We start from the raw sequence: 23,690 nt of genomic DNA, 5'->3' as shown, positions 1-23,690 counted from the left end.
AAATTAGGCAAAAATATATACAGTATGCAAAAATAGGGTGCAAAACAAAAATAAGAAGAAAAATGACTAGTACTAACTAAAGTAGGCGCTGAGACAGAGCGAGGAGTAAATCAAATACTAAGCTGGATATACAAGTATTCTACATGCATATAAATGAGGAATGGAAGGGATAAAAAAAAACGGTTAGAGTATGTTTCGGTTAGAGTCGGACTTTCTGGAACGGATTAATGACGCTAACCAAATGTTGCTAGTCATAAAAACAAAACATAAATAACTCACCTCTCTTTTCTTGTGTACCTCTAATATTGATGAAAGTTGAACTTGAGTATTTCCAGTTAGGCTGTAGATGAGGCTCCTCGCTCCCCCCAGAATCCGAAGGGGGAGGAACATTGGAGAACATCCATCTGCTGACTTGCGAGAGGCGGGGTACACCCGGACTGGTCGCCAGCCAATCGCAGGGAAACAATCATTCACGCTCACATTCATACCTATGGACAATTTTGAGTCTCCAATTATCCTAACATGCATGTTTTTGGAATGTGGGAGGAAACCGGAGTACCCGAAGAAAACCCACAAGAACGTGCAAACTCCACACAGAGATGCCCAACGGAGATTCAAACCCAGATCTTCCAGATTTCCTGACTGTGACCAGCATGCTAACCACTCCGCGACTTTGCGGCCCACAGGAGAACATACATAGTATGTTCATATGTGTTTTTATTTTTTTTTTTATAACAAAATAAAATCCAACCTAAATAAAACAAGCAGGAACTTCAAAATCAAAATCGGATCATGAATTTTCCATTTTTTTAAACACATGGAACGGGTCTAGAACCACAAATGGATATTAGTTTGTGTATACATTATATAACTGTTTAAATAACATAAATAGAATGTGAACTGTTTCTTTGGTTATATGTCGAATAATACTAATTGAATAGGAAGGAATAGTTTGGTGATGTTGGTGTTCGGATTCCGATGTTCATGAACGCACCTTGGTGTGAACGTGATTGGTGGATAATGAGGAAGTGTGGTTGTTACTGGGCGGGAAAACGTGAGTGCAAGCCGGCTAGTAAAGTGTTGCTAGCAGTACTGCTGTCGGCGTGTTCAGGTTGGCAATAAAGCTTAAAAATAGCGTCAGTGTCTCTGTCAGGACACCACGATGTGTAAATGTAAATGACGACGGGGAAGCAAATGCGTTGATACCTGAGATGGTTTGGCTTTTGAATACATCACATATAACAGCTTTACATATTTAACATAGAACTACAAATACATACATCATTTTTTTGTCACGTTCGCGCATGCTTTACTACAGTCGGTGACAAGACATCGAGGCGAGATAACCAGAGGCAAAACCTTTGTAACGTTGCTCTCTTTCACCGCATCTTGTTAGGGGGTGCCGTGGGACATCTGTGTGCAACTTTGTGCAAAGTCAGCGTTTGTCCGGAAAAAGAAACAGTATCCTTCCCAGTTACAAAGTAAGTGCAATATCACCTTTCAAAAGTCATTTTTACTGTAAGCTCCCTTGTTGCCAACAATGTGATCAAATACACTCCCCACGTTGGGTGTTCCCAAACTTTTAGAGCAGAGTGTAAATGCCTAAAAGGCCAGTCTTAAACCAGCTACGGTACATTTTGTTGTAATTAACCAGCAAAATTTTGTTGTAATTCAAATAAACATTTGCAACATCCATTTTTAAGTTGTCTGAATATACAGTAATACCTCACCACTGTGAGCTTCAAATTTCACTCTGTCATGGATTTTCCAAAAATATACTGATTAATAACTCATGTTGTTTTGTGGTACAATAAGGCCTAATATAGTTTTTTTTTAATATGCATATTTAAGCAATTGGTATGTATCTTCTGCCTAAAGGAAAATGTAAGGCATTCAGAAGACATTGCGGTGATAATGTAGTATTCTACACTGGTCTGTAGGTGTCAGTAAAGTTACTGTAATGCTGGGTGAGACACACAAGCACCAGACTTGATCACCGGAACAACACGGGCTACTCTTGTGGCCGTAACCCACACCAAGCGAAAACTCTGAACGGCAGTTCCTGTCTGCGCCCACTCAGCTCCCCTAACACATTTACAGCAAAGCAACACACAAGAGAACAAGTCTTATTTATGACTTCTACTGTATGCCTCATTTTTCTTAATATGGCTGCTATGTTGGGTAATACACATGTAAAGGTGTGTTATTTGTTTGTATAGGGCTGTTATTTCATGTCTAGAGGGCTTTAATGTGACAGTATTTACAAGTTTTCTGTGGTCAAACTACGAAAATATTCAATTTATAAAGAATCCACTTTGCGGAAATTCACTTATCAGAGTCGGGTCTGGAACCAGTAAGGTTTTCATGTGGTTATCAGCCGTGAAAAGCAAACGGCAAATCATCGTGAGTAATAGCAGACCTGCCATCTTGTATGGATTATTAGTTCCTGCGATGAGTGTAAACAGAGCCTGTGCTGAGCAAAGAACGCGACCAAGCCAGCTCCAGAAAATCGGCTTTTTGTAGTTGGAGCATAAAAAACCTGTTTATGACTTTCTAAATACTTTTTTTCCATTATTAGAGCCCTGTAGATATGAAATAACACACCTACAGTCACCTTTACGCTCCTATTTTTTGTTTACACCGGGCTACAGGATCACCGCAGGGACACAAGAGACGGCCGCGCTTGAAGCGTAGCATGCTAGCGAGCTAACTAAACAGCAATCATTTATTCATTTTTGAAAAAACACAATAGAGTGAGGGAGCGACGTTCACGCCGCGATGTAGCGAGGGTACTTGTTACCTCATCCAAGGCTGTATTATTGAGAAGGTTATCCTTGGGGAGTTGCCATCAAAGTCTTTGCTTGAGGATCTGTTATGTCTCTTGCGTTGTCCTGAACATTGCCAGTTTCAAAAGATTGTTGGCACTGCGCAATGTTTGGCTGCACAGGGGTTGACGGCGTCATTGTGTAATTGACATGTAATTTTTATGGATCGATCAGTGGGGGTCAAAATTAATGAGGGATGACATGCTACATGAACAAGTTGAGTTGAATTGCATGCTTCTCATTGTTACCTTGCCTTGACTCTTTCAGGGACTTGTCTCCTTCAGGAAATATGGTGAGTGTGCACAAGTTTGTTTTCTCCTTCATTAAGTTAATTTGTGTTTAAGCTTTAAGAAATTTCTCCCCTTTATTGTCTTTGAAAACATCCATAATTTATGACCCAAGAAGTGTAAGTGGCCAAGGTAGAATATGTAGTGTCTTTCTTTGGGAAGTTTAGCTCAGGACATTAGCAAATATTTAGGCCAGGCGTGTCCCCACTTTTTCAGCCTGCAAGTTACTTTTAAAATGACCAAGTCCCAAAGATTTGCCTCCTACTATAAACATAGAGAACATATCCCTCCATCTATGCCGCTTATCCTCATTAGGGCCGCAGGTAAGCTGGAGCCTATCCCAGCTGACTTCTGGCAAACGGCGGGGTACACCCTGGACTGGTCGCCAGCCAATCGTAGGGCACATATAGACAACCATTCACACTCACATTCATACCTATGGACAATTCAGAGTTGCCAATTAACCTAACATGCGTGGTTTTGGAATGTGGGAGGAAACTGGGGTACCCGGAGAAAACCCACGCACGCACGGGGAGAAGATGCAAACTCCACACAGACATGCCAAACGGAGATTCAAACCCAGATTTCCTGGCTGTGTGGCCAACATGCTAACCACCAGGCCACCTTTCTCAGCATGCAAGCTACAAATCAAAATGATCTACCTCTTATTATAAAACTAACGTACACTCCTGGTCAAAACTTTAAGAGCAGTTGAAACATTTCAAGAATTTAATATTTTGCACTGTTGGATATTAAGGAGGTTCTAAGTAGAGCTTCAAAATGCAAAAAGAAAAAATGTCTGTGACCAAAACAATTGAATAAGCAATTTATTGCAAACAAGCATTAAAGCGAAATAGGCTGTTCATCAGCTGATCAAAGGTTTAAGACCACAGCTCAAAAAAAAAAAAAAACACAATAGAAATAAAATGTTCAAAAAGGACTCAGTAATGAGTAGCTGTGCCATTCTTGTTGAGCACCTCAGAAATTGGTTTGGGCATGCTTGATGCCAGTGTTTCCAGGAGGCGAGTGGGAATGTTACTCCAGGTGGTGAAGATGGCTTCACGGAGGGCATCAACTGTCTGGAACTGATGTCCATTTTTGTAAACTTCCCTTGCCATCCATCCCCAAATGTTCTCAATTGGATTTAGATCAGGGGAACACGCAGGATGGTCCAAAAGAGAGCGGTTATTCTCTGGAAGACGTCGTTTGTCAGGCGGTCATTGAGAACTGGAGCGTTGTCCTGTTGAAAAAGGGTTAGGGTTAGGGTTAGGTTAAAAGCCAGTCATTACTGCACAGACGAGGGCCTTCAGTCATGAGGGATGCCCCCTGACGTTTCCAAATAGCCAGCTGCTGTTTGACGCCCCTGCACAACTTGAAGCGTCATTGTTTTATTGAGGGAAAAAGCACCCCGGATCATGATGGCGCCCCCTCCACTGTGCCGTGTAGAAAACATTTCGGGTGGGCTCTCCTTGTCCAGGTTACATTCTTTCTAATCAGTGATAAAAACTTTCTTCCACCTTTCAGTGTCCCATTTTTGGTGCTCTTGTGCAAATTCCAAACAAGCAATTTTGTAGCGTTGAAGGAGACGAGGCCTTTTTTTCTTTTTCTTTCTAAAAACTTTCTCTCGCAAATGCCGTCTGATTGGTTATTGGACTGCACTCTGCACCAGTAACAACCTTCATTTAGGCCGAGGATCGTCCCAGTTCGAAGCTCTGCTTAGAACGTCCTTAAGATCCAACAGTGCAAAATGTAAATTCTTGCAGTTTTTCAACTAGTCTTAAAAAATGTTTCTCTGCAGCGTGAGTGTATCTCGGTGCACGTCGGCCAGGCAGGCGTTCAGATTGGCAACGCCTGCTGGGAGCTTTACTGCCTGGAACATGGAATCCAGCCTGATGGACAGATGCCCAGTGACAAGACGATTGGAGGTGGAGATGATTCCTTCAACACCTTCTTCAGCGAGACTGGAGCGGGAAAGCATGTTCCTAGAGCTGTTTTTGTGGACCTGGAGCCCACAGTCATTGGTATACTTCCTACCCTCCTAACTATATAGTCTTTTTTTTTTTTGTGTGGGGTCACATGGAAGATGGAAGAACCATCAATCACAAAGCGCAAACACCTGTTTAAACTCATATTCACACCTAAGGCCAATTTAGACCTACCATGAAGCAGTGAACGCTAAAGCTGAAGTGGATGCAATATTTTGATGTCTACAGACGAGGTGCGCACTGGAACATATCGACAGCTCTTCCACCCTGAGCAGCTGATCACCGGCAAGGAGGACGCTGCCAACAACTACGCCCGTGGTCACTACACCATCGGTAAAGAGATCATTGACCTGGTGCTGGACAGAATCCGTAAACTGGTGAGCAGTGAAATGTAGCCATGATTTGCGATCATGAAGTACAGTCTTGAATCTAATCCCAAGCATTCTCACTGACGACAGGCTGACCAGTGCACTGGCCTTCAGGGCTTCCTGGTGTTTCACAGCTTCGGCGGTGGCACTGGCTCCGGTTTCACCTCCCTGCTAATGGAGCGCCTATCTGTGGATTACGGCAAGAAATCCAAGCTGGAGTTCTCCATCTACCCAGCTCCTCAAGTGTCCACGGCTGTCGTGGAGCCCTACAATTCCATCTTGACCACACACACCACCCTGGAGCACTCTGACTGCGCCTTCATGGTTGACAATGAGGCCATTTACGATATCTGCCGCAGGAACCTTGACATGGAGCGTCCTACTTACACCAACCTGAACAGGCTCATCAGTCAAATCACATCCTCCATCACCGCTTCCCTTCGTTTCGACGGCGCCCTCAATGTGGATCTGGCAGAGTTCCAGACCAACTTGGTCCCGTATCCTCGTATCCACTTCCCTCTCGCCACCTACGCCCCCATCATCTCTGCAGAAAAGGCCTACCATGAGCAATTAACTGTTGCGGATATCACCAACGCTTGTTTTGAGCCCGCCAACCAGATGGTTAAGTGCGACCCTCGTCACGGCAAGTACATGGCGTGTTGCCTCTTGTACCGCGGGGACGTGGTGCCAAAAGACGTCAATGCCGCCATTGCCACCATCAAAACAAAGCGCACCATCCAGTTTGTGGACTGGTGCCCCACCGGGTTCAAGGTGGGCATCAACTACCAGCCGCCCACTGTGGTTCCTGGTGGAGACCTGGCCAAAGTGCAAAGAGCCGTGTGCATGCTGAGCAACACCACCGCCGTTGCAGAGGCCTGGGCTCGACTCGACCACAAGTTCGACCTGATGTACGCCAAGCGTGCGTTTGTTCACTGGTACGTGGGTGAGGGGATGGAGGAGGGTGAGTTCTCTGAGGCCAGAGAGGACATGGCAGCACTGGAGAAGGACTACGAGGAGGTTGGGGCCGACTCTGTTGATGATCAGGGAGAAGAGGGAGAGGAATATTAGGAGGTAGAAGACACTGGATACTCAGGAGACAATGATTGCTATGTGATCCTGAATGTGTTCACTCAGCAGTTTGACTGCTCAAACCGCAAAATGAGTTTGATCACTTGAAACATCAAACAACATCACTTCTTTTTTTTTTTTTTTTTTTATCTTAGCCGTTCTGGCAAATATTCCTATTTATCCCAATCCACTTCTGGAAACGTATTTTTGTTTACCTTATAATATATATTGTTACTTTAAAGCAATATTTTGAAGTTCAGTGTATTTGTTGCTTCAAAAAGGATTTAAGAGGTTCTGTGGCACTTGGTTTGTCGATACAGGTATACGAACAATAAGATGAGTCATTTTTAAATGAGATAAATTCATGAATATATGACAAACTTGATGGAATAAAGGTAAACCACACGACTTATTCTGAAATTTTTCTTTGCTGTCCTAACTAAAGAACTTTTTCACAGTGTATCAACTCTCCATTCACTCGACTCGCTCGGCACAAAGCGCACTATCACTGTGAGCTCAGCCATCTGCATGTCCGATGTTAGGATTTCCTGTCGCATCTCCTCGCTGTCTTTCTTTCCCTCATCCATTTGCCTGTGATCGAAAGGGTTTTAGGGATGTCTGTTGTCAGGTTTCCCCACACGCCCTTGAAATGCTAGAACCAGGGATTCTCTGGACTCTTGTTCTTGCCAAACAGTTTTTCCCAAACTGCACTGAGTAGCACTTCCAGAGTATGGTGTCTACAGGCCAGATAAAACACCTGCCTAATTTTAAACCCATTTTAGACCAAAATTCATGTGATTTTTAGCTTTTTCGGGCCTGAAAGTATGGGAAAAGTTACAGGAGGGTATAAAAATAAAAAGTTGATTTTTGAATAGGTCTAATACTGAATGGAAGGTGGGAAGTCTTCCAGGGAGGACAGGCAAGGAACAGAGACTGATCCAGGGAACAAGTCCTGATAAATATGCTTCAAATCATTCAATAGGTGAACACTGCAGTTGTTGGTGTGCATTCCGTAGATAGTACTGAGCTAGCGTTTTATTCAAGTTAATAACCGTCCCTCTGTACCTTTGTGATGTATATTAATAATTTGGGATGTTAATAAAAGACATACCGTCCAGTATGGTCAATAAGGTGCTATGTTAGCTCTTTACCACAAGAGGGTGAAAGAGTCCCAAAAGGCAACAAACCAAGGCTTCAAAATAACACACATTAGTTCAAGAAATAAAACCTGTTTACAGTTTTACATTTTACTTAGTAATATCACACACACAATGTGAATATGTGAAAATAACACAGCAGAGAAATGTAAACAATTACAATTAGTGTCATTTTTTAAACTGACACTGACCATATAGAGTACATTTTACAATTTTAACCAAAATTTGTCCATATCAACTCTTTAAGAGTTAGCTTAACACTTTTTTAATTATTTTTTTTTACTGTGAACGTTCAAAAGTTGATTAAATAACTATAAGTTTAACTATGTGCAATGCGAACGTTCAAAATACGTTGGAGCTGTCTGAGCGGCTCATCATCTTTCCACTGCGTCTGCAGGTTCTGGTGGAGCGGGTCTGTATGCTGCTGCTCTCCTTGGCGGCGGTTTTAGGCATCTGGGCCTTGTGAAGCTCCCTGACAAGGAAATGGGCCGAGTTCATCACTGTGGTGCATCACACAAGCACTTGAGAGTCTGGTGCAGAAGGTAGGGTTTCCGCTACGTAATGTGATTGATCGTGGCGGCCCGCCACTACAAAATAAAAGCTGCCAAACCTTAAAAATTTACTTGAAAACAATGTTAAGTAATATCTTATATGAATGTATATACTGCTTATGCTATATAGATACATATATAGCTTATTATTTACGCACATATTGACCACAATTAGTTGGGAAAACAATTTCAAATAAATGTTTCACGATGCTTTATTTTGAAAAACATGCACTGGAATCGCCTCTCTGCTGTGTAGGCACTTGCTCATGTCGCAGCACTCTATGTGGCACTAGCGTCTTGTGTGGGGCCTCACTGTGTTCCTAACTATCGTGCAAATTTAAAAAAAAGTCCATAAAATGTGTGTCTTTTACCCATTTTGCACTGCCTCTCTGGCGGTAGCTAGCTAGATTACGGGCAAGCTGGAAGTGGCTATCACATCCATGCTAACTGTCTTCAAAACACTAGATGTGTGACTAAGATGTTCAAAAAGCACGTAGTGTGTCCAGATTTACACAGCGATGCTATCACAGGGGCCTCCAACAGCTACTGTAGCTCGTATGCTAGCAGTAGCTCATCGGCTGATGTTGAGTAGTTCACCAAAGAATATTTGATTCAACTTTTAGTAGTTTTATGTGTTCTATTCAAACATGACACCTGTATTTAATGACAAATACTGTAAGCGCAGAGTGGAGACGTACGTTGTAAATAAAGTCCAATTAAATGTCGGCAGTCACATAAAATAGCTCACTTCTCCTTTCTTTTTGTCAAAGTAGATTTAATAATGCTGCAATTTGGATACACCTGTGCTATCATAACAATGGACTCTCAGGTTATACTCTTGATAAAGGACACATTTCTAGAACAAAAATATTAAATTTATTTAATTTTGTTAATTGTGTTATTTTTAACTAAAAAATATATGACTGAACAATTCATTTCCACATTCACTTTTTTTGCCTGTTTTACTCAAACAGGCATGAAATTAAATTTGGGTTTGTGTCAAATAGCACAAAATGTTGCACTTTTGTACCAATAGTCACACAGCACTATTGGTGGAAATATGTCAAGTAACAAAAAGAGGCTCAACATTTTAAACTCTCACTTAAGTGCTCTCAGCAACTTCACCACTAAATTAACAGTTTTGTCACGTTCTCGGTTTATGTTCTGCTGGTTGTTGAAAAGCGTTAAATACGTTGATAAATAAATGAAGTCATTAAAAAAACTTGGTATTTGTCATCACGAAAAAAAAACAATTGCAGTCACAGCAGTGGCAGTTCCGTGCAGCCCACCACCACAGCTTCGGAAAATCCTAGGGGGAAAACCATGAGAAGGTCTTTCAAAGTACTCATGAAACCATCATGTGGGACATTCTGCTTGGTCCACTTTGGACTTGGCACAAATATGCAGAACAATCATCATATGAAACCAATACCTAACTGTACAGTGAATTCAAAAGGTAATGACGCCCCCTAGTGGCGCCGAGTGTTTACAACAAGTACGCTGATGACACCCTGCGGCTTCTCCGGCATGAGCACAAACATGAGCTTACTTCTGCAGGAGAGCATTCTTCAACTCCATGGCGTTGAGCTCCACTCGGAGCTGCTCGGCGCTCATTGTGGCGGCCGTCAGGAGCAGCGGGTGACGGACGAGGTCAGAGCTGGAAGGTCGTGTGGTCGGGTCAGGGTGGATCATCAGCTGCAACATGAAAAAGACACTTTGTCTCACTGAAGAGATGACATCATCAGCATGGAGGCGTGTCACGCTACATCGATTCCTAATCACAGTTTTCCCTCCCCTGCCCATTTCCCACACGCTACACATGGAGTGAGGGACAGGAAGTGTGTGTCCACTCTAGAAACACACACAGCGCAGCCCAGCTTTTGGTTAGCAAAAGTGCCAAGGAGGAGCCAGAGCGTGAAAAGCCTCTTCTGTGGTTCAAGTTGGTAAACACTTGGCCTTCCCGGTGCAGTACGACAAAAAGTTGCAATTTTACAAAGAAAAAAAGTTGGACTTGGAGGAGAAAAAGTCATTGTGAGAAAATACTGCACTTTCATGAGGAAGAAGTTGGAATATTATGAAAACAAATCTGGATTTGAAAGAAATGATTGCAATGTCTAATGTGGTCATCAGCCATGCACGCTAGCCGGCTCACAAGTGGAGAGGTCACAGGTCATAAAAGGTCACCTCCAGCAGGCTGACAAACTCCGGTGAGAGCACTTGGGGGACGGCGGGCAGTTTGCCTCGGCGGATCTCGTGCCAGGCGTCTCCATTGGCGGGCAGAGGCTCCGTCCCTGAGGCGCTGACGACGGTGAGAGCGAGGGCAAAGATGTCCGCCTTGGCCAGGTCAGTGTAGTCCTGAGAAGAGACCACAGGTAGGGGGCGTCATTACGCAATGCGTCCCGGAAACGCAATTGGCTCTGCGCATGCACGACCTACGTCACTTTTCACATCAATTTTTATGACAGCACTTCTGCAACGTCACATGCTGTGGTAGTTCTTATTTGTGAAATGTATGAACATACAGTAAATTGTCAATAACCATACTTCACATAGGCAATGTAATGGGGGGGTTATTTCGTTAGCATGCGGATGTTTCTATCGTCCTTAGACAGGGACGTAGATTGCTGGCGTGAAATAGATTTACGTGTGGCGGAGATCAGTGGTTCCCAAACGTTTTACAGTCACGTACCCCTTCAGACATTTGTCTTGAAGCCATGTACCCCCGACTCCTGCACACTTAAAACATAAACCATTTCCACATTTCATTAAAATGAAATATGAAACATGATTAATTGGTTGAATTAGTATTTTTGGTTCAATAATGTGTATTGTGCATGGTCAAATTTGGATCAAAGTTTTACATGAGCACTGATAAACAGGTCGGATGAATGAATTTCTCTTGGAGATGAATAGAGTATCTAAGTATTGGTCCTACATATCTTTTATTGCAGCTAGATGCTGGGATCCTTCCCTTTGAACTTGAGCTTCACTTTTGTCCACTTGCGTAGATTACACATGCCTAACATGTGACTGCCGAAAAATAAGCCGACCGATTGTGGACACGTTCTGCACATGCGTAGAACCGATTGCGTTTCCGACAGGGGTGGCGTTAGTGAGGTCCGCGTGTGACGTGTGGGAGGAGCTTGTTCAAAGGCCACAAACCTCTTGGAGAACTTCGTTGGCCAAATATCGACTGTCTCCTTCCTCTGCCTGAGGGTTGTTGGCTGGTGTCACATGACCCAGATCCCCTGCAAAATGGTGTGTAGTCAAGTGAAAACATGGCAGTGTGTGTAAGAGAAGAAAACAAACCTATTTTGTAGACCACACTGGTGTTCAGGTTGTTGTCGTCATCATGGCTGACAGAGCGGCGACAGATGAAGATGTTGCCTAGCGACCAAAACAACCTCATGAGTTTGACCAGCACACACTTCCTGTCAAAGCACTTTCACAATAACAGCCTCACTTGGTTTGATGTCCATGTGCACCAGCGACATGGAGTGGATGTACTTGAGGCCGCTGGCGACCTGCAGCAGGAGGTCCTTGAGTTCCAGCTCCGTCGGGCGAGCCAGGCGTTCGGCGTTGGCGGCAATAAAGTCGGACAGCGTGCCCCCGTCGCAGTACTCATTCTGGATGAGCATGCAGTCGTCCTCGGCCCACGCAGAGTGGTAGCGCACCACGTGGGGGTGCTGGACCAGCACGGCGTGGGCGTACACCTCACGCAGGGCGTTCTGTCTGTGGAGGAAGTACTTCAGATAAAAAGTACTACCATGTGACATACTGTATATCATCCAAGGTGGTTGCAGACTTACTCCTCCACTGATCCGGCCAGAGGCTTCTTGGAGCGCTTGATGGCATAGATGCAGCCGTCCAGTCTCTTCACACACTTGAACACGGCGCCAAACTGACCGCAGCCAATCTTCTCCAGCTCCAGGAACTCTGAAGCGTAGCGGGACGTGCTCATGTTGCTGTCCATGATGGTGATCCTCTGATCCTCATGGTGATCCTTGGATGCTGGCAGGATTTCCTGGTCTCCCTCAGCATCACTTGTCTCCATGTCTTCACCACTCGAGCTGTGAGGAGGAGGAAGAGTAGAGTGAGTATTTACTTCTGTCCAGCAGGGGGCAGTATGGAAAGGTGTTGACTGGAACAAACATGATTTTGGTGACAATATGTTTGATTGCAAGGGGAACAAGGTGCTCTGTCATTAACAGCTTTCATGTCCTTCAACCGATCAAACTGACATCTGGCCGACCGACACGACGCAGAGAGGCTCAAAGAGATGACGTACACGTTCCGGTGCGCTTTCTTCCCGTTGTTGCGCTGCTGCGTGGCCGACATGACGAGCAGGGAGTCTGGGCTGAAGGGGTTCCAGTTGACCAGGGGTGTGGACTGTCTCCTGTTGAAGCGGTCTCTGATGGACGTTGCCGCAGGCTCCACATTCTTGAAGAGGGACCCCCTGGCACTGGGGGAGTCCATCACGCGGGGCAGAAGGCTCTGTGCAAACACACACTGGAGGTTTAGTGCTGACACACAAAGCAAAGAGCAGCCTAACTACACACTGACGTCATCTTTCCCAAGATTAGATGCTTTATTGGGCCGCCAATTGTAGGTGTCAAATGCAAAAAGGCACATTGTGATGCATGGGTGTTGTGTTCTTTAGCACTTTATACACTGCCTGGACAAAAGAATGTACACACACTCCAGGATAAATTCAGCTCTATTAGTATCATATAGGACAGCAATATTTACATATGTACTCTACTCACACAAAGTTAGAGATATTGGGTTTAGGAGTGAAATGTCAGGATGAAGTAAAATGCACGATAACTTTTACAGGTGAACTTCATTTCATGTGAAAACATTTGATTTGTCATGTTTGTTTTAAGAGAATGCGTCTCACGAGCACACGGAGGTCCTCAAGATGAGACCTAATTAAGGACGGAACCACACAGTATTTCGGAGAACCTACTTTAAAACACTTTTTTCTGCAGTGCACATGATTGTCATGCAAGACTCCGTGGCCCTCTTAAGTCTAAGCACCTCTCCACAGATTCCAGTGCATTATCCAGCAGTTTAAACGGCTATATATTTATATAATAAAACAACTATACGCAGCGAGAACGCATCCATAATTCATGGCGAGGTTGAATATCGCGACATTTCGCATAACGATATTATCGCGCCGCCGGTTGCACTTTCTGTTTCCCTTCATGCTTTGTAAATACTTGTCATCAACTGTTGTCATTCCAAGTAGTATTAAAGTTGTCCTGTGTCTACTACTCATCTGTTAAGATTGACGTGGTGGTTTTCTCTTTTATCTTTCTGTGACACCCAGACTGTTGCTAGGTGTTCTGTGGAGTTATTTCTTTCATTCCTTGTACGTTAACTTAATTACACAGTGCTAACTGACACAATGATTATATTAGCATTTGGCAATCAACATACACAGTTACTAAATTAATGCAATTACAATGCAGTGAGTAATTTCACGTCAAATACTCACATCCGGTGTGTGCGGCGTGGCAAAAATTCGCAGTTTCCTCACTGTTTTGCGAGGTGTATCAGGGCAGGCGGAGATCGGTGAGCTGGATCCGTCCTTGTTGGCCCGGTTGTACGACCGCTGCGGCGTCGCCAGGTGTCGCCGGGAAGCCTTCCTCGGCTTGGGCGTGCAGAATGTGAAGAGAGCCGGCTCGTCCTCTCCATCGCTAGGTGTGAAGGTTAATTTCTGGCGGACTGATCGAGCTTTGGGCGACCCGCGGCTGTAGCTCGACATGCTAGCTCAAAACTTAGTCGTCAGAAATAAACAACACTACCACACGACCGCTTATTGCTTTCCCAAAAAATAAACAAAAGTCCACTTTTACTACCTTGACTTAAGGTATTTGAGTACCAAATCGACAAAAAAGTGCAGTACAGTGAAGTCTTCGTGGAGTCGGCACAAACTCGCAAAAGCGAAGTCGTTTATGAACTCCCGCCACGCGCTGAAAGCATAACTGATGACTGATTGGTTCCATTTAAAGCAACCGTTACATGAGTGTATTGCCACTGGCTGAAAATTACAGTTTTTAAAATTCAAACATTGATTGGTTACATTTAAAGCAACCTACAGCCAGTGTACGTCATTGGCTCAAAATTACACGTTTTAACCCCTATTCATAGGGAAGTCATTGAAGTACTTGCAAATTCAATATTTCATTCCCAGCGTGTTGTTGGAGCACATTACATGTTCTTTTGCCATAATATGTTTTTAAAAATCATGAAGAAAATTAAGTTCAACAAAGTATAGAATATATATTTTTCTTTGCCTGTTAGTCGTAAAAACAAAAACCAAGAAACATTATGACATCATAACCATTATGACATCACTGTAACATTAGGACCGTGCTTCATTTAACTAACAAAGCTGTTATGCTGTGCGTTCAAGCAGATGTGGACCTTGCAGACCCAGCAGGCCACATTTGAGCAGAAAATGTTCCTTTTCCGGGCAGCAGGGACTGATCAAACCACACAGCATCACTTGGGTGTGGCTGCGGAGACCTCGGACAGGTGTTGGTTGAGATATCAGCAACAGCGCTCAGCCTGTCAAGAGGTGAAGATGAGCTACTTCGGGGAGGAAGATACGGCTACCCTCTGGCTGCTGGCACTCTTGGACCAACCTGGACCTTTTTTGCTAGTGGTGCTGGCTGTTCATCGTTATCATCATTATCAAGCACCTCCACAGCAGGCTGTATCTATCTATCAGAATATATAGAACATCTATAAGTATATCTAGAATATATGGTATGAAATAATACATATATGTCGAAATGAATGCTACATGTATGTATGAACATGATCTAACTGAGACTAAGAAACCTAAAAGAAAACGCTGACAGTGAATAGGGTGTATAACCAAATATGTCCGGTGCATTTTTCATTGCACAATTGCACTAATTTTAATAAGTCCAACGCAAACAACAACTCAAACTATTCAACCGTAAAATACGTGACCGTGGTTAGTTTACCATGATTATTTTGGAAGCTACGAGCGTAAATTTGGGATTAAATCCAACAAATTGTGTGTTTTTCTTGGCTTTCTAAAACGATGTAGTTTGTTGCGCTGCAGAGAGCCATTGATTGGTCAAATGCTGCAATGGCATGTCTGTGACGCTGATGGTCTTCACTCATTTTTTCTACATGACCACTCAGGAACCTCGCAGGTTCCCGATAAATGGTGAGGCCGTCTCTGAATTACTTCAACAGTGAAATAGTGGCACTTTCATAGCTGATTTTAAGCTGAAAGCCTGGACATAACCTGGCCCCGGCCAGGTTATGAGTTTAGCCTAAGTTGCCATGGTGATAGAGCTGCTTTAAAAGAGAGCTACCTTTGCTGAACATGCAAGTCCGCTTTTAAACTCAACACCACTCTCTAAACCACTAAACTCGCTTCGCTATATACCCCCTTTGTGTGTCTGCTATGTTTCCTATCAATCAATCAAGTCAAAGTGTTACCAGACAAGAGTGGACCTCCAAAATCGAGGTCAGTCTCCAGAACCAACATGGTCGCCGTGGGATTGGTTTAATTGGCATGAGTGCAAAACTTATATCACTCTTACAACGACAGGTATGTCCCACACAGCAGCCATGCGTGTTTGGGCTTTGTGAAGGGAAAGTGGGCAGGAGACAGTCGCTATAGGCTCCATGCTGCAATGGGGGCGGAGCTGATCGGCAGATGCGTTATAAAGCAAATGCTGATACCTTTCTTTTTTCACGGAAATCGGCCAATACTGATCGGTGGCCGATCGATCGGAGCACCCCCAGTATCGACCTTTTGACGTCCCATCTTCCTAACCTGCAGCACTGACCTCCTTGGACTTGTCCGTGTCTGGCCTCCAAGTCCACAAGTAAGAATAGTGTTTTGCGCATGCTCCGGATGGTTCTCAACAACTTTGTGCTTTGCAGAGCTCAGTCCTCAAACGCTGATGGAGCTCTTCTACCGGACGGCTGCCTGCAAGATGATTCTCTTGTAAATCTTTTCCACCTGTAATAAGCGGCCCGGTCTAGATCTCAAATGTGGTCCAACTTCTGGCTCAACTGCTGCATCCTCGCATGTCAAGAAATATGCCAGCAGAGGGCGCTGCCAGCAACACTGGTGCTCTTAAAGTCGGTCTACTGCGGTGGCTCTCAATTATTTTCTGTCGGAGGGGACCGAAATGTTTTCACGACCCCCCGATAAATACGATTGAGAAACTGATCATATCTATTTTTCTGTACTGTATAGACTGAACTCGAACCTGAAACCAGGAAAATGCAACAAAATAGAGAGCTGTGAAGCACAAGCGTATTCAAATTGCATGTCGAGTACGATAAATTTGTACATGTTGGCGCAAGTGTGCAGTAACATTTAAAGCACTCCCTGCCTCTCACGCCACCCAGAGTCCAGCACGTCCCCGAGGGGAATCCTCCCCTCTATTTAAGAAGAACTGGTCTAGTGCTATGTTTAAACTTTAAGCTTTTTGTGCATTTAGTACTGAGCTAGCGTTTTCCTGAAGTTAGAAACCCTCCCCTTTGTGCTTTATATTAATAATTTGGATTGTTAACCACAGACCTCCGTATCCTCTCGTTCTCAATCGTCCAGTATGGTCAATAAGGTGCTATGTCAGCTCTTTACCACAAGAGGGCGAAAGACCATAGGAGCGTAAGTCCCAGAAGGCAACAAACGAAGGCTACAAAATGACAAATATTTGTTAAAAAATGAAAACCTGTTGACAGTTTTATATTTTACTAAGCACACTTAACATTTATACAGTATGAAATAAGTGACGTGATGTCAGTGGAGGCGGAAAAAGTAGTAATGCAGATGATGTATGCAAACAATCATTTACAACATTGACATTTGAATCATAAAACCCCAAGAATGGCACGTTACGTAGTATGCATTGATGAAAATAACGACGTTCTTGGCAAAGTGAGCAGGTTCCACCAAACAACCTTGTTAAACACCTTCAAGCCATTGTCTGTACTGTATGTATGTATATTCATCCATCTTTTTTTACATTTGCATTTGATATTTAATATCATACACACAATATGTATACAGTATGTAAAAATAACACAGCACAGAAATGAAAACAATTACACATTAGTGTCATTTTTAAACTGACATTGGCCATAGAGTACATTTTAGTCTCATTTCAACTAAAACTTGTCCATATCAACTCTTTTTAAGAGTTAGATTAACACTTTTTTTTTTACTGTGAACATTCAAAAGCTGATGAAATACAGTAACTGTGTATGCATTCGAAAACCGCAAAGTTTAACAAGGTACAGCAAACGTGAACGTTCAGAATACGTTGGAGCTGTGAGAGCGGCTCATCATCTTTCCACTGCGTCTGCAGGTTCTGGTGAAGCGGGTCTGTACGCTGCTGCTCTTCTCAGCGGCGGTTTTAGGCATCCGGGCCTTCTGAAGCTCCCTGACGAGGAAAAGAGCAGAGGCTATCACAAAAGCACTTGAGAGTCTGGTGCAGAAGGTCTTTCCAAGTGTTATAATCTCAGGTGTATAAACCGCTACTTTCTTCTTAAACTTTGAATCCTGCGTTTCAAACTACTACAACTACTGTGCCGCTTGCGAGTCAGTGAGGAAATGGCAGCTCTTTCTTTGGCAGGAGCCAATCACGAGCTATCAAGCTTGTGAGCCCATCGGAAATCGCAGGATTTCGCAGGATAGTCAATATAACAGACTGACTCACGGTGTCATCTTACGAAGAACCCTAAACTCATCACACAGCAACTTAACATTCAAATGGTAGCTAGGAAATAAACACAAGTACCAATACAAGTTTATAATAAACTAAAACTATTTTAACCTTTTCCCATAATGCATTGCGTCCAAGCAAAGCATTCATTGGTGCCTGAAGGCCTCCCTGTGGGCTCCCCTGGCTCCACCAAAAGAGTGATTGGTTGCTTTAAGGTGTAGATGTACTGCTGATTGAGGACCACTAGAATTGTCCCTGCGATGTTGATAAAGCCTTTTTGGAGCATTTGCTTAGTTTCCCCAATGTAGTGCTCTTTGCATTCCTCATCTTTACAGTGGATGGAATAGACCACATTGCTCTGTTTTTGGTTTGGAGCCTTGTCTTTAGGATGCACTAGTTTTTGTCTCAGGGTATTTACTGGTTTGAAATAGGTAGGAATTTTGTGTTGCCATAAGATCCTCTGGAGTTTTTCAGAGACCCCCGCTACATAAGGGACTACCACTCCTCTCCTTTTTGCTTCTGTGGGCTTTTGGGTTTCTTTCCCTACTCTCTTCTTTTGAGGACAGCGAGGTAAAGATTTTGGCCAAAGAAAACAGATGGTTTGAAAGAGGAGTAAAGGAAGCTATTTTTGTCAAACAACAGAACCCATCATTGAATCGGAATGGTGGTTTGAGGTTTAATTTGGACCCTGTGTTCAGCAGGTTACTGAGACCAAAACCCACAGCTGTTAGTCTTGCAAATAAGGTGGAGCCAGGGCCGAGCCAGAACAATAGATGCTAACGAGCCAGTATCAGAGTCATTCATACCCAACTCAGGGAGCGACACTTCCCTTTTATTGGAGGTGCTAATGGCAGGAGAGGAATAGACCACTACTCCGCCCAGGCTTAGTGTAAGGAACCAATAGGAGGAGGGTGTTGGCACACCAATTCCGCCCACTCTTACTGTATTTAAGGCCTAGGCTACCAGCACTTATAGTTCGCTGACGAAGCTCTTCGGATAAGGAGCGAAACGTCCGACACATTCTTCACAGAAGTACAGATGACGTCTCAAGAAGCCTTTCCCTCGAAAGAGAAAGTGTTAAGTTGAACTCCCTTACCCCTTTTCCATTGTGACAAGCTCGGAGCTTTTTAGGAGCTGGCTCTCAGTCTTGCTTTTCCATTGTCATGGTTCCACAATGGCTTCGAACCGAAGCTGTCTTTTTTGGTTCAATCTGGCGCCAAAAGCTTCCTGGGTGGGGCGAGCAAATCAACTGCATAATAAGGTGGGTGAGGTTACCTAAAAAAAAAGTCAGCAAATTACCTTCATCTTTATTACATTGCATTGCTATTCTGCAATGGAAAAATGGACACCAGAGGAAACCAGCTGTCTCTTGGACATCCAGAAGAAATTTGAAACGGCGACAAGAACTCAGCCAATACTGGAATGCATCAAGAGGCGAGATGGCTGCTGTGTGTTTTTTCCGCTCTTTTAAACAAATAAATAAAAAAAACTAAAACTTAAGAAATGAAAGAACTACAGAGCCCAAAAGTAAGACCTAGGCAGGGGTGGCAGTGGTCGGAGGAGAGTAATATTTTGAGGAGCTCGACAAGGTTTTGGGCTACATACATTAGCATGGCAGCTAGCTGGTGAATGCTAGCAAATAACTCCACCGAAATCTTTAATTTCATGTTCACAGCACAGTTTTGGGTGTACAGTGTTCCCTCCTTTTATCGCGGGGGACAGATTCCCAAAATTTATATGTTTTAAAGCAGCCGCACGGTGGTCTAGTGGTTAGCATGTTGGCCAACACAGTAACAGTCTGGAGATCGGGAAGACCTTGGTTCAATTCTCCCTTGGGCATTTCTGTGTGGAGTTTGCATGTTCTCCCCGTGCGTGCGTGGGTTTTCTCCGGGTGCTCCGGTTTCCTCCCACATTCCAAAAACATGCATGTTAGGTTAATTGGCGACTCTAAATTGTCCGTTTTCAACTTGCCAATTGCACCGTGCACATGAACGAGGCACCGCTCAGCTCCTATGTGGTTCCAGCCTGCACAGTGTGTCTCGGGAGGGGCGGTCGCTGTGTGTGGCTGGCCAATCACAGAGCGTAATGAGGAATTTCTTTCATCACAATTACGGATAATGACGAGATGTACTCGTTTCATGCTTGTATTCGGCAAATATGCAACGGATACTCGTTTATAACGGCTCCCTAGTTCATACGCTGAAAAAAAAGTCCAGGAAACAGCGATTCTGTGAAAGGTGAACCGCGATGGAATACTGTAAATACTAGCCTGCTGTTAACATTAGCATGCTAGGTTGCTATTGTCAAATGAATGAAAAACCTCCCCGCCCCCCTTTCATTAGTTTCATTGTAAGCCTGTAGTCATGTAAGAAGTAACATTTATTATGCAACTGTCTTCTGGTTTAATATGGTTTTATCTTTCTGTCAGAAAACAATGGTGATGCAATGGATCATCCTCCCCTCGCTACAAACTCACTGACGTGCAATCTTTATGTTAAAATGTTTTGCATTTCGCACCTTAATTTTTACATTTTTGCACCTTTATATTTATGTTTTTACCATAATGTGCAGTGTCAAGGACTTGTGAGAGGGAGTTGTGTGTTTTGATACAAAAATGGTCAACACTTCAAATTTCCTGTTTTTACTTCCTGATCGGAGGCATAACCCCTGTGACGTACTGACACGGCTCCCCAGGACAATGGAAAATTAAACTAGTGTTGTGAATTTCTCTTGGAGATAAATAAAGTATCTATCTAGTCAGTTCGCAGGCAACACAGTTCCACCCCGGCCGCAATCCAGCACCAACACCAAAGTTCACGACAGTGGAAAACACTAAGTGGAAAGACAAAGCCCAATGACACATCAATAAAGTTAAGGTCATGACCTTGGATGCTGGCAGGATTTCCTGGTCTCCCTCAGCATCACTTGTCTCCATGTCTTCACCAATCGAGCTGTGAGGAGGAGTAAGAGTAGAGTGAGTATTTACTTCTGTCCAGCAGGGGGCAGTATGGAAAGGTGTTGACTGGAACAAACATGATTTTGGTGACAATATGTTTGATGGCAAGGGGAACAAGGTGCTCTGTCATTAACAGCTTTCATGTCCTTCAACCGATCAACTGACATCTGGCCAACCGACACGACGCAGAGAGGCTCAAAGAGATGACGTACACGTTCCGGTGCGCTTTCTTCCCGTTGTTGCGCTGCTGCGTGGCCGACATGACGAGCAGGGAGTCTGGGCTGAAGGGGTTCCAGTTGACCAAGGGTGTGGACTGTCTCCTGATGAAGCGGTCTCTGATGGACGTTGCCGCAGGCTCCACATTCTTGAAGAGGGACCCCCTGGCACTGGGGGAGTCCATCACGCGGGGCAGAAGGCTCTGTGCAAACACACGCTGGAGGTTTGGTGCTGACACACAAAGCAAAGAGCAGCCTAACTACACACTGACTTCATCTTTCCCAAGATTAGATGCTTTATTGGGCCGCCAATTGTAGGTGTCAAATGCAAAAAGGCACATTGTGATGCATGGGTGTTGTGTTCTTTAGCACTTTATACACTGCCTGGACAAAAGAATGTACACACACTCCAGGATAAATTCAGCTCTATTAGTATCATATAGGACAGCAATGTTTACATATGTACTCTACTCACACAAAGTTAGAGATATTGGGTTTAGGAGTGAAATGTGGGCCGCACGTTGGTCTAGTGGTTAGCATGTTTCGCCTCACAGTCTGGAGATCGGGAAGACCTGGATTCGATTCTCCCTTGGGCATTTCTGTGTAGAGTTTGCATGTTCTCCCCATGTGTGCGTGGGTTTTCCCCGGGTACTCCAGTTTCCTCCCACATTCCAAAAACATTCATGTTAAGTTAATTGGCGACTCTAAATTGTCCATAGGTATAAATATGAGTGTTGTTTGTCTATATGTGCCCTGCTATTGGCTGGCGACCAGTCCAGAGTGTACCCCGAAGTCAGCTGGGATAGGCTCCAGCATGTCCCGCGACCCTAATAAGGAGAAGCGGCATAGAAAATGGATGGATGGAGTGAAATGCTCCATAACTTTTACAGGTGTACTTTATTTCATGTGAAAACATTTGATTTGTCATGTTTGTGTTGCTGTGTTTGGACAGAGTTGTAGGTTACTGTCTCTTTAAGAGAATGCGTCTCACAGCACATGCGGGTCCTCAAGATGAGACCTAATTAAGAATGGAACCACACAGTATTTTTGGAGAACTTTCGAACACTTTTTCTGCAGTGCACATGATTGTCATGTAGGACTCCGTGGCCCTCTTAAGTCTAAGCACCTCTCCAGAGATTACAGTGCATTATCCAGCAGTTTCAAAATACTATATATTTAAATAATAATCAAACAAATATACGCAGCAAGAACACATCGATAATCCATAGTAAGCTTAAATAGCGCGACAGTTCGCCATATCGATATTGTAGCGTCACCGGTTGCACTTTGTTTCCCTTCATGCTTTGTAAATACTTGTCATCAACTGTTGTCATTCCAAGTAGTATTAAAGTTGTCCTGTGTCTACTACTCATCTGTTAAGATTTATGTGGTGGTAAATACAAAAACACGTGTTTTTCTCTTTTTTCTGTGACACCCAGACTGTTGCTCTGTGTTCTGTGGAGTTATTTCTTTCATTCCTTGTACGTTAACTGAATAACACAGTGCTAACTGACCCGACAACCATATTAGCATTTGGCAATCAACATACACAGTTACTAAGTTAAAGCAATTACTATACAGCGAGTAATTTCACAGCAAATACTCACCTCTGACGTGTGCAGCGTTGCAAAAATTCGCAGTTCCCTCACTGTTTTGCGAGGTGTATCAGGGAAGGCGGTGAACTGGACCCGTCCTTGTTGGCCCGGTTGTACGACCGCTGTAGCGTCGCCGGGAAGCTTTCCTCGGCTTGGGCGTTCAGAATGTGAAGAGAGCCAGCTCATCCTCTCCATCGCTAGGTGTGAAGGTTAATTTCTGGCGGCCTGATCGAGCTTTGGGCGACTCGGGGCTGTAGCTCGATATGCTAGCTCACATTGAAAACGTCCGAAATAAACACCACTACCGCTTATTGCTTTCCCCCAAAAATAAACAAAAGTCCACTTTTACTACCTTGACTTACCTATTTGAGTGCCAAAACGAAATAAAGTCCAATGTAGTCTTCGTGGTGTCAGCACATCCCTGCAGTAGTAAAGTAGTTTATTTACTGTCCCCCACGCGCTGATAGGACAACTGATGACTGATTGGTTAAATTTAAAGCAACCGTTACATGAAGTGTATTGCCACTGGCTGAAAATTACTTTTTTCTTTTAAAAAATCAAACATTGATTGGTTCAATTTAAAGCAACATATACCCAGTGTATGCCATTGGGTGAAAATGACAAGTTTTAACTTCATTGGGAAGTCATTCAAATACTTGCAAATTCAATATTTCAACCCCAGAGTGCTGTTGGAGCAAACTACATGTTCTTTTGCCATAATATGTTTTTAAAAATCATGAAGAAAATTAAGTTCAACAAAGTATAGAATATATATTTTTCTTTGCCTGTTAGTCATAAAAACAAAAACCAAGAAACATTATGACATCATAACCATTATGACATCACTATAACATTAGGACTGTGCTTCATTTAACTAACAAAGCTGTTATGCATTCATGCAGAGGTGGACCTTGCGGACCCAGCAGGCCACATTTGAGCAGAAAATGTT

The 23,690-nt window shown here is 43.7% G+C and overlaps 3 protein-coding genes across 7 annotated transcripts; 1 reads left to right on the top strand and 2 right to left on the bottom strand.

Moving 5' to 3' along the window:
• Positions 1-1,053: 1,053 nt before the first annotated feature.
• Positions 1,054-6,994, top strand: LOC129178864 (tubulin alpha-1C chain-like). Of its 2 annotated transcripts, none has more exons than XM_054771501.1 (6): positions 1,054-1,111; positions 1,397-1,481; positions 3,093-3,117; positions 4,911-5,133; positions 5,326-5,474; positions 5,556-6,994. In XM_054771501.1, the coding sequence occupies exons 3-6, from the start codon at positions 3,115-3,117 to the stop codon at positions 6,531-6,533; spliced, it is 1,353 nt and encodes a 450-aa protein (XP_054627476.1). In that variant the 5' UTR covers positions 1,054-1,111; positions 1,397-1,481; positions 3,093-3,114; the 3' UTR covers positions 6,534-6,994. The 2 variants fall into 2 exon arrangements, with proteins under 2 accessions (XP_054627476.1, XP_054627478.1); XM_054771503.1 differs by having other exon boundaries at positions 1,073-1,111; positions 1,397-1,461.
• An 840-nt stretch (positions 6,995-7,834) lies between these two features.
• Positions 7,835-14,201, bottom strand: LOC129179079 (wee1-like protein kinase 1-B). The gene is made up of 9 exons (XM_054771908.1): positions 13,745-14,201; positions 12,530-12,735; positions 12,051-12,311; positions 11,705-11,973; positions 11,551-11,628; positions 11,404-11,489; positions 10,426-10,596; positions 9,791-9,936; positions 7,835-8,162 (listed from the first exon to the last, which is right to left on the bottom strand). Exons 1-9 carry the CDS (start codon positions 14,012-14,014, stop codon positions 8,033-8,035), a joined length of 1,617 nt encoding a protein of 538 aa, XP_054627883.1. The 5' UTR covers positions 14,015-14,201; the 3' UTR covers positions 7,835-8,032.
• Positions 14,202-16,993: 2,792 nt separating this feature from the next.
• LOC129179080 (wee1-like protein kinase) lies at positions 16,994-23,425 on the bottom strand. 4 transcript variants are annotated; one of them, XR_008569890.1, is made up of 5 exons: positions 22,754-23,390; positions 21,144-21,349; positions 20,860-20,926; positions 19,072-19,202; positions 16,994-17,693 (listed from the first exon to the last, which is right to left on the bottom strand). XR_008569890.1 is itself a non-coding variant. In XM_054771910.1 (5 exons), exons 1-4 carry the CDS (start codon positions 22,934-22,936, stop codon positions 19,117-19,119), a joined length of 564 nt encoding a protein of 187 aa, XP_054627885.1. In that variant the 5' UTR covers positions 22,937-23,424; the 3' UTR covers positions 16,994-17,693; positions 19,072-19,116. The 4 variants fall into 4 exon arrangements, 3 of the variants coding, with proteins under 3 accessions (XP_054627885.1, XP_054627886.1, XP_054627884.1); XM_054771910.1 differs by having other exon boundaries at positions 19,072-19,224; positions 22,754-23,424; XM_054771911.1 differs by lacking the exon at positions 19,072-19,202 and having other exon boundaries at positions 22,754-23,416.
• Between the last annotated feature and the right edge of the window lie 265 nt (positions 23,426-23,690).

This window comes from Dunckerocampus dactyliophorus, chromosome 3 (genome assembly GCF_027744805.1).
Source record: "Dunckerocampus dactyliophorus isolate RoL2022-P2 chromosome 3, RoL_Ddac_1.1, whole genome shotgun sequence".
Classification (NCBI taxonomy): Eukaryota; Metazoa; Chordata; class Actinopteri; order Syngnathiformes; family Syngnathidae; genus Dunckerocampus; species Dunckerocampus dactyliophorus.
Note: the sequence above shows the minus strand (reverse complement) of the source record. Positions and strands in the feature narration are given on the sequence as shown.

Excerpts from the sequence above, each read along its gene's own strand:
- LOC129178864 (XM_054771501.1), top strand. Across the intron at positions 5,134-5,325 it reads CCTGGAGCCCACAGTCATTG|ACGAGGTGCGCACTGGAACA; the intron begins GTATACTTCCTA and ends TGATGTCTACAG. Across the intron at positions 5,475-5,555 it reads TGGACAGAATCCGTAAACTG|GCTGACCAGTGCACTGGCCT; the intron begins GTGAGCAGTGAA and ends CACTGACGACAG.
- LOC129179079 (XM_054771908.1), bottom strand. The coding sequence starts at position 14,014 with ATGTCGAGCTACAGCCGCGGGTCGCCCAAAGCTCGATCAGTCCGCCAG. Across the intron at positions 11,629-11,704 it reads GCACATGGACATCAAACCAA|GCAACATCTTCATCTGTCGC; the intron begins GTGAGGCTGTTA and ends TTTGGTCGCTAG. Across the intron at positions 9,937-10,425 it reads AGTTTGTCAGCCTGCTGGAG|CTGATGATCCACCCTGACCC; the intron begins GTGACCTTTTAT and ends TTCATGTTGCAG.
- LOC129179080 (XM_054771909.1), bottom strand. The coding sequence starts at position 22,936 with ATGGAGAGGATGAGCTGGCTCTCTTCACATTCTGAACGCCCAAGCCGA. Across the intron at positions 21,350-22,753 it reads CAACGCTGCACACGTCAGAG|AGCCTTCTGCCCCGCGTGAT; the intron begins GTGAGTATTTGC and ends GTGTTTGCACAG. Across the intron at positions 20,927-21,143 it reads AAGAAAGCGCACCGGAACGT|CTCGATTGGTGAAGACATGG; the intron begins GTACGTCATCTC and ends TCCTCCTCACAG.